The sequence below is a fragment of the Bidens hawaiensis genome, unplaced genomic scaffold, assembly GCF_021521415.1.
Source record: "Bidens hawaiensis isolate Kalapana, Puna unplaced genomic scaffold, B.hawaiensis_p1.1 tig00009309_1, whole genome shotgun sequence".
In the NCBI taxonomy this organism is placed as follows: Eukaryota; Viridiplantae; Streptophyta; class Magnoliopsida; order Asterales; family Asteraceae; genus Bidens; species Bidens hawaiensis.
In genome coordinates, this window is record NW_027491686.1 from 380011 (window position 1) to 390436 (window position 10426).

The 10426-nt window shown below is 39.7% G+C and overlaps 1 protein-coding gene across 1 annotated transcript; it reads right to left on the reverse strand.

Moving 5' to 3' along the window:
- Window positions 1–8652: 8652 nt before the first annotated feature.
- LOC143531934 (uncharacterized) lies at window positions 8653–9880 on the reverse strand. The gene is made up of 2 exons (XM_077027116.1): window positions 9763–9880; window positions 8653–9101 (listed from the first exon to the last, which is right to left on the reverse strand). The coding sequence occupies exons 1-2, from the start codon at window positions 9878–9880 to the stop codon at window positions 8653–8655; spliced, it is 567 nt and encodes a 188-aa protein (XP_076883231.1).
- Between the last annotated feature and the right edge of the window lie 546 nt (window positions 9881–10426).

Genomic DNA, 10426 nt, shown 5'->3' on the forward strand with positions numbered 1-10426 from the left:
TTTCTTCACCGTTTCCGCCCATGTGCTCGTAATTTAGTTCTCCATCTCCTCCTACCTGCAATTATACAAGTACGCGTAGTCAACTAATTCCACAAAATAAAAGTGTTAAGCGTAAGATTTTAATATCGTTTTTTTAACAATAAAGGGTTGTCCAATGGACCACCCGTCACATTCCCACACTTACCCGTTGCTTGCCCTCAAGAAACTCAATCATTCAAAGTTAAAACAATAACTCATTCAACAAAACGCATCTCGATTAAGGTCCCAAATCATACCCTATTCCCACATGTTTCGTACTTGCAATATTAACGCGTTTATTTATCAAACCTAGAAATTCAACCAAACCTAACACGTTTCCTGTTTTTTTCTTTCACGCAACACACCCCTCTTGAACTTTCCACTTAATAACTTTTCTCAAAGCTAGCATGATGTGCTAGTCCACCCAAATGCACGTGTGCCAATCTACTATAATAAGCTTGTGTAACTATCGAACCTCCACCTAATGAATGCATAGTTATTCGCACAAATCAAGAGGTCTTATTATGGATTGTAACGGGGCCAAGTGTTCGGGTACGGAATGGGAATATTGAAAGTAGCTCAACGATTCGATTCGGCTTATTACATAAATTCTAAGAAAACCTAAGAAATAAAATAACAACTATATACACGACTAACTTTTTTGTTTTTTGTTTTGCAATAAACAACCTTCTAATAAACATCATATCAAATACCCAACTCACTTTCCAAATGATAATACAATTACAAGAAATAACCTAAAGCCGGATCATCTCGCAATTTAACATCGGGGTTGATTGAATAAGAAGAATAAGTCCAAAATTGTTTTCTAAGAAAACCAACCCCCCGCCCCTCTCGTTAACCACACTCTTATGTATAATTTATGAGGCCCAGCCCCCGAAACCCACACTCGCACTCATCCAGACGAGGCTATACCTAAATGCCTCTATCATTTTTGTGCTAGTGCCAAGCTAAGGTCTCGGAATGCATTCATTACACAAGTTCTAACAAGAAGGGTCACACTGCTATCTTCAAATAATGCCAACCATAAAAACCCGTGGTACAAAGTTCCAACCCAACATTTGTTACTGGCATGTTATGTGAAATAAATAACCAAAAGCATGTCATTCTTGGCTGAAAATCTAATACCATTTCCTTTAAAAATTTTGAAATACTCACACACGGAAATTATAACCATGAAAAGGAACCTTTATCTCAACACATCTTTTGAACCACACACAAAAGTTGATTTTTTTTTTACCAATTTTGAACAAGACGAAAAAGTCCCTCATCCCCACACTTGGGTTATATTGTCCCCAATGTATGGTTCGAAGAGATTAAAACAAAACCTACAATTTAAAATAAAAACTAGCAAAAAGCAATTAATGCACATAATAATCAAAATGGGTTCACCTGATATGAAGAGGAGATCAATAGTACGGCGGTTGGGGCGGCCCGAAAATGGACGTCATGAAGTCCGAAAATTCACTAAAATTGAAAGCCCCGCTGCTGTTACTACTTCCTTCTCCTGCCGATGGTGGTGGTGTTGCCATGCCCTGCATTGGTGGTACCCACATGGAATGGTGTAGGGGCGGTTCGGGTTAGCGCACGGACCCGTCAAACGGTGGTAGAGTCGTGTAATCCACACTTGGTGGATCCGGCACAATTGGTTCCCCCGCGTGCCACTGATCATGCATGTGTCTGTTTCTGTCATCCATATACCTCGTCTTTATTTCGTGCTCTCACCTATAAGCTTGAGCACGATTCCACATCTCCAAACGATCATGCCTCTCCTTTTCGGCCCGCTTAGCCTGGCCCCCCATGAAAGTCTGATGGTCAAATAGAGCACATGACTCTTCCGACCAATTCCCATATGTCGAGGGCCTATGCCGTTCTACTACCTCCCTCATCGACCCCATGTGGGCCCAATTATTACCATATGCATCATAATCAAAGGCACTTCCCACATAACCTGATTGAGCACCCGATTGATACTCCCCCCAACTTGGTCCTGTTTGACCCACACCCATGTGAGTTACATGCGGATTATCTTGGTAAGTTTCATCACCACTTACTTCCTCTTCACTTTCGGGATCATCTTCTTCATTAACACCCAACTGCCTTGCATCTACTTTCAATACTCTCCATCTCCTTCTATCACTCTTCAACTTATGATACCGTTCAGATTGTGAGTATGTCCACCCAGACCCCAAACGTGTAATATCGAATGGTTTAAACTTTTTATAGGAACCCTTGTAACCTTCACCAGTTGCCCCATACCTGTTTAACAGCGCCGTGATCAGTCGACAGTGAGGTATGATTTTCCGATCCACACTGTTTCGGCTTTTCCAGATATTACTCATTACTAGAAAACGGTATGGAACAAGCGGTGATCCGTGTAACAACATGTATTAAATCGGTACCTCCGGATACCGTACCTCAATCCTGTCACCTCGTCGTGGAATGACATTATTGATGCTTATCATTAACATCAACTTTGCTTCCATCTTCAAATTTTCTGTACAACGTCCCGACATATGTTCCAGGCAAAAACAGATAATCCAAAATGGTGTTCCACATTGGGTGTTTCTCCGGTGCATAATACAAATCATCCCAACTTGGACACATATACTGGTTGTGCGGCTTACTATCAAACTTCGCTATACGTTTTAAACTATCGAATGACATTTCCACCTCAATCCCGTTCACCGTGCCAATTAACTTATTCTTTGACGGATGAGTACCTGTAACCCGTTTTAACGTAGCCACCCATTCTTGTATCCCTCTATCAAACAAGTTAGTTGACTCTCTATCGTAACACTTTAAGGCCGCTTCCCAACCCAACGCTCGGAACTTATCTGTGACCCCAAATGGACCAAAATCCACTTCCCTCACCTCGTTTTCACAAATAAACGCGTCTGTTCGCTTCCTTAACGAGTTCATTTGTTCATGAAATAGCTCGGCTTGCCATTCAATCGGTTGATCCGCCAATGAGCCGGATCTCCAGATCGGATTTTCATTCCTTGCCTCATATTCCTCAAATTCATCTTCTTCCTCATCTCTTACTACCAGTCTTCTTCTTTTTTGTTGTTCAGCAAGATTACTGGAGGACCGAACTGGTTCCTTCCCTTTTCGACCCATTCTTAATGTTATAGAAGAGGAAGATGACTAAAGCTTCAAAATAAACCCAAAAATTTTCAGACCAAATTGTCCAACATTGATGTGTCTAATAATGACTCTCACAACTAAGCTTTAATATTAAAACGAAAATCCTAAAACCACACACAACCGGCAAGTGTACCGATCGCAAGTAGTATAGACTTAGGAAGTCCGAGTATCGAACACGTGGACACGTTAGAACGCTAAAGATCACTAACCCTAGACAAGACCTACCTTAAAATAATATTATATTGATTTTTGATTTTTAAATACTTAACTAAACTAACTGGATTAACTAACAAAACTTACCAAAAATAGAAAACTTAACGGAAAACTAACTGTGTTAACTTAGGATGGAGAAAACGTCTACCTAGGTCTGAATCAAATTGTAGGTCTAACAAGCTAATGGATTGAATGATATCTAGACACCGATCCCTAAAGATGACACGACTAAGGATCGCTCGGGCTCACTAGATCACCTCTCGGTCTCACTCAACAAGCCTAGCTACTCAAAATCGCCTAAAACGACCAAACCGGGAAACAATTGCTAACGTGTTCTAATGAAGGATCACCTCTCGGTCTCACCAACACTCGACCCTAATGGCAATGAATACTACACAACCAAGGATAGAGGAACAATTCAACTTAAACCAAAATAGATCAACTAGTCGCTCAAACACCTAAACCTGACAAGAAACGAACTCGCTCTCGCGCAATCCTTATTCTAGCATGCAAAGGTAATGAGACAACCCTAACTTCCTATCACCTCTCGGTCTCAAAGAAGGTGTCTAACCGCTGTACTTAATCCAATAAATCATGCAACAAAACCCTACGGTGGTACCTACCGCAAACAAACCCTAAACACAAAGTCTAGAATCAAACAATGCACCGATCAATCAATACAAAACTAATCAATCAACACACGGGGTTTATGCAATAATTCACCATAATTTCCAGCCCTTAAACACAACCTATTTCATGTCTAAATCAAACTTTACAATAACAATTCAAGTCTATCAATCAAACAATCCATAAAACCTATCAAACACTAACAAGAATCATCATTCTTAGGTAGAACTAACAAGTTTAGCCGATAATCATTTTTGGACAGCAGCAAACAATTAATAAACACATCATTAATCCCATACCAAACATCTTAACAATCATCCAATGATCAACAATAATCAATAACAATTCAATCTCTCCAGTAATTGCAAAACAAATCAACAATTAAACAAGAAAATCAAAGTGTATGAACAATGAAAAAGATGTAAGGATATGGATGTTTCCGGGGCTGTTCTTGCTGTAAAAAACGATGGGGATTCAATCCCGAGGCTTGGTTCTTGTGTCTTCTTCCTTCCCTAGCCGACAAAACCTTCAAACCCTAAGCCGAAAAAAGATTTTTGCTCCTCCCTTTTGCTGCTGCTCCTGCGATCGGCTGCTGTCCACAGCTGCTGTAGGGTTTTTAAATCCTTTATATTATAATATTATAATAGTATTTGGGCCTCCATGATGCATACGGGTCGGGCCTTGAGCTTTGTCTTGAACTTGTATGCGTAAAAGGCTCGTAAAAAGCTCAAAAAGTCCCGGTTTCTTCCTTTCTTTTAACCAAAACCTACAAGATTAATAAATGTACGTAAAACCTATCTAAAACGAGTTAAAACATATAAAATATAATATATTACGTAAATAAAATGTGCGGAAAATACGAGTGTTTTATAACACATCAAACATCGACCAACAAAACTTGAAATTCTTCACAAACCGAGCACACAATTGAATTCCTTGTGAAATTCTAACCAAGATAGACCCGAAAAACACTTGATTTGGTTGAGAGATGAGAGAATTATGGTGGATTGAAGTAATGTGTTAGGGTTTTGATGTTTTGAGAGATGATGAAGATAATGGTGAAGTGTGTGGTGAACAACACAAAGAACCCGGTTTTAGATAATATGCAAAATATAATTTTTTTTTTCAAATTCCGGGTCGCTAGCCCAGCGTCCACCATAATCTACGGTGGCCATCGTAGCTTACGGTGGCCCCTGGGCACAAATTCCTACCGTAAGGCAGAGCTTAGCCAGCGTAGGCTTTTTGTACTCCGCCGTGGCCTACGGTGTACACCGTAGGTTACGATGTGACCTGCAAAATATATATATATATATATATATATATTAAACACGCAACAAGAAACGACAATTAATCGGAAAATCAAAAACAAAAACGGACCATTACTCGGAAAAACAAAAACAAAAAACGGGATTACCCTATCCCCTACGACAAATCCGAGTTGTCCCCAACATCGGGTTAAGGAAAATTCAAAAGAATTTCCCACACTTAACTCGAAAATAGTCCAAGACAAAAACGGTAATCCCAAAGACACATTAAAATAAACTAAACTAAAATGTACAACAAACCTGGGCCTTTTAGTTGGTTACCTCATCCGGTGAACACAAGATGTAGCTCACCTCATCAACGTCGAGCATGTTGATGTCTTTTCCTTCCAAATATGGTTTGAGTCGATGTTCGTTTACAACTTGTTTCGTTTGGTCTTGAGCATCTTCTATCTCTACATCTCCAAACCGACCCACTCGTGTAATGACATACGGGCCCATCCATTTACTTTTAAGTTTTCCCGGAAACAACTTTAACCTTGAATTATACAACCACACTTTTTGACCAACTTCAAAAGTCCTCTTCCTCAATTTTGCATCATGAACCTTTTTCAGTTTATCTTTATACGCGGAAGCACATTCGTAGCCTCATCCCGGATTTCTTCAATCTCATTCAACTTCAATTTTCTTAACTCGCCCGCTTCCTTGTAATACGCATTAACCTTCTTTATCGCCCAAAACGCCCGATGTGCCAACTCCATTGGTAAATGACACCCTTTCCCATACACTAACCGATAAGGAGTTGCACCAATGGGAGTTTTGTAAGTGGTCCGACATGCCCATAACGCATCATCTAGCTTGGATGACCAATCCTTTCTATCAACCCGCACCGTATTCATCAAAATTTCTTTTATTTGTCGGTTGGACACTTCGACTTGTCCACTTGTTTGCGGATGATAAAAAGTAGCAATTCGGTGATTCACATTATATCTTTTTAAGAGTTTCCCAAAATTGAAAATTTTAAAATGTGACCCACCATCGCTAATAATAACCCGCGGGATACCAAACCGAGCAAAAATGTTCGCTTGAACGAATTTGCCAACCACCGAATGATCATTAATTCTCGTAGCTACCGCTTCTACCCACTTGGATACATAATCAACCGCAACCAATATGTATAAAAACCCATTTGAATTTGGAAACGGGCCCATGAAGTCAATACCCCATACATCAAAAATCTCTACCACCAAGATTGGTTGCAATGGCATTTCATCTCTCTTCGATATACTGCCCATCTTTTGACAATTTAAACAATGTCGGGCAAACTCACTTGCATCCTTGAAAATGGTGGGCCAATAAAACCCACATTGAAGAACCCAATAACCCGTTTTCTGACCACTAAAATGACCTCCACACGCCGATGTTTGTGCATGAGTCAACACTTCCAAAACTTCGGAATCGGGAATACACCTCCTTATCACTTGATCCGAACCAATCTTAAACAAGTCCGGTTCATCCCAAATATATTGTTTCACTTGGGCCATGAACCGTTGTCTTCTTTTCTTCTCCCAATGACTTGGAATAGACCCCGTGGCTAAATAATTCACAAAATGAGCATACCATGGTGCAGTCGATACGGCTAACAATTGTTTATCGGGAAACCGTTCGTTTATTTCCATTGTGTCGTCAACACCTTTTAATGGAATTTGGGATAAGTGATCCGCCACTACATTTTCACACCCCTTTTTATCCCGAACCTCCAAATCAAACTCTTGCAAAAGCAATACCCACCGAATTAAACGCGCCTTTGCATCCTTTTTCTCCATCAAATATCGGACCGCGCTATGATCAGAATATACCACAACTTTACTTCCCAAAATATATAACCGAAATTTGTCCAAGGCATACACCACTGCAAGTAACTCTTTTTTGGTAGTAATGTAATTCAATTGTGCCTCGGATAAGGTTTTGCTCGCATAATATATCACCACCGGCTTTTCATCCACTCGTTGGCCCAATACCGCTCCAACCGTGCTATCGCTAGCATCACACATTATTTCAAATGGATTTGACCAATCTGGTGATTGTAAAATTGGTGCTTCCACTAACTTCTCCTTCAAGCTGTCAAAAGCTTGCAAACATTCATCAGTAAACTCAAAGGGGAAATCTTTCAATAAGAGATTACATAAGGGTTTCGCAATTGCACTAAAACCCTTAATGAATCTCCTATAGAATCTGGCATGTCCCAAAAATGATCTCACCCCTTTGACATTTTTCGGCGGTGGCAAAGATGAAATTACTTTTATTTTAGCTTAATCAACTTCCATTCCCCTACTTGAAACTACATGACCCAACACAATACCCTCTTAAACCATGAAATGACCTTTCTCCCAACTTAAAACCAAGTTTGTCTCAACACATCGTTTCAAAACTCTTTCTAAATCATTGAGACAAGACTCGAAAGTTGGGCCAAAAATTGAAAAGTCATCCATAAAGACTTTAAGTGAATCCCCGACCATGTCTGAAAAAATACTCATCATACATCTTTGAAAAGTGGCCGGGGCATTACATAAACCAAATGGCATCCGCCTAAAGGCAAAAGTACCATATGGACAAGTGAAAGTGGTCGTGTGTTGGTCATTCGGTGAATTGCAATTTGGTTATACCCTGAATACCAATCTAAAAAACAGTAATACTTTTGACCCGATAATTTTTCAATAATTTGGTCAATGAAAGGTAATGGAAAATGGTCTTTAGATGTAGCGTCATTTAATTTACGATAATCAATGCAAACTCGCCACCCGGTGACAGGTCAGGTGGCGATTTGTTCACCACTTCCATCTTTAATTACCTGTATACCTGCTTTTTTCAGTACCACTTGTGTAGGACTTACCCAAGCACTATCCGAGATAGGATAGATAATTCCCGCATCTAACCACTTTATTACCTCCTTCTTCACAACTTCTCTCAAATTTGGATTCAACCTTCTTTGAGTCTCCCGAGTCGGTTTTGCATCCTCGTTGGTGATAATTTTGTGCATGACTATGGATGGACTAATGCATATTAAGTCAGCAATTGTCCAACCTATAGCCGCTTTGTTCATCTTCAACACCTTTAACAATTCTTGTTCTTGAGACTCGTCCAAATTGGAGGCAATAATGACCGGTAATGGGTCATTTTCTCCCAAAAACGTGTTGCTAGGCAAGTTTTTCAACTCCAGTTTCGGTGGATATTCCAAAGATGGTTTTGTATCCGAGTTGATTTCTGCCGGTAAACTTTCAATTTGATGAGTCCATGGCGGTCGTCCCTCTTTCGCCGCCAACACTTCTTGATTTTTCTCTTCCATCCTCAAAGCACAAATGTGTACCTATTCAGAAAAATCACAAATACATGTTTCCAAAGCATCTTCCTCATACTCATGCGGTTCACACCTGTCAACTATGTATGCCATGAAACACTCATCATCACATAAAGAATTAGAACCGTTAGTGAAAACATTTAATCTCATCTTTCTACTTCCAAAAGCCATATCAACCGTACCTGATCTACAGTCAATAATAGCATGGGCGGTGTTTAAAAATGGTCGACCCAAAATAACATTTTGTTGAGTCGGATCAACCGATGAGTAGTCCAAAACCAAAAAGTCAACCGGATAGTAAAACTCTTCCACTTTTACTATAACATCCCGTACAATCCCTCGGGGAAGTTTATGAGATAAATCAGCTAAAACAACCGTTGTCTCAACCCGTTTTAATGGACCAAAGTCATATTGGTCGTATAAACCCCCCGGTAAAATGCTTACTCCCGCTCCAAGATCTTAAACCTTTAATCTGAGACGAATTATAAAAACATAATTCATGAATATGCAAATGATCGTGGTAATTGAAGACTAAGTACTTGGATTAATAAACGCAAGGCAATCACTCAAAAACCAATTAGATTATCCAACCCCGAATTCCACCCGATTAATCCCGATTGCCTATGGCACCGGGAACTGATATATTAGAACACGAACTTAACAAACTAACAACTTATCAATCAATACACGAACATCATAATAATGCAATCAATAAGATTAAATTACTATCTCAGCAAAGACATAAATATTCAATCAACAAACAATACGAAACCTTACAATCCGAGGGAAAACACAAAGGAGATTAGCCGAGCATGGTTCGGTTCGTCATTCCTTCGATTACAAAGTGCATAGGAATCAAAAACAAGTCTCTAATGATTACACGACCCACAATTGAGTTATAAAACCTGAAAATCGCCTCCTAAGTCTCTCCAATCGAAAAAAAATGAAAAGCTCCCAAAAGTCGTCCCAAAACAAACTATAAATGGCAGTTACATGTTCTGCATCAGGGTCCACCGTAAGCTACGGTGGCCACCGTAGCTTACGGTAGTCTTCAAAAATCCCACGGTGGCTTCTCTCTGTTTTACGCTGGGCTTTTCATCAGTTTCCACTATAGCTTACGGTGGACACCGTAGGCTACGGTGGATTTTGACATGATCTTGTTTTCTTCATAACTTTCTCGTTCCATGTCCGTTTTCTTCACCAGTTCCGCCCATGTGCTCGTAATTTCGTTCTCCATCTCCTACTAACTGTAATTATACAAGTACGCGTAGTCAACTAATTCCACAAAATAAACGTGTTAAGTGTAAGATTTTAATATCGTTTTTTTAACAATAAAGGGTTGTCCAATGGACCACCCGTCAATAGGTTCACTTTCCTGTTGCTAATGGTTTGGTTTAGGGTGTTCTAGGTTTTTATTACTCGTTGTGCGGGGTTGATTAATTGCATTATTTTTATATACCACTTTAGCACAAATTTTTGGCACCGTTGCCGGGGACACTTGGTAATTGGCGAATTAGATTCTATTTGGTTTTTTCTTTGTTTTTAGTTTTATTTAATTAATTAGTTTTGTTTTATTTTATTATATTAATTGCTCTTAATTGCTATCTGTGCCTTGTGTGCTTTAGGGATAAGCTTGGGTTCCCACTTTTTTATCTGTTTTTCATCGTATGCGACGTACTCGTTCACTAGGAACACCAGAGTTCACTGTTTCTAACGAACCCGAGAGAGATTTTCGTGAACACCGTAGGGAGCTTCTGGAGATTACACGTGCTCTACGCGAAAT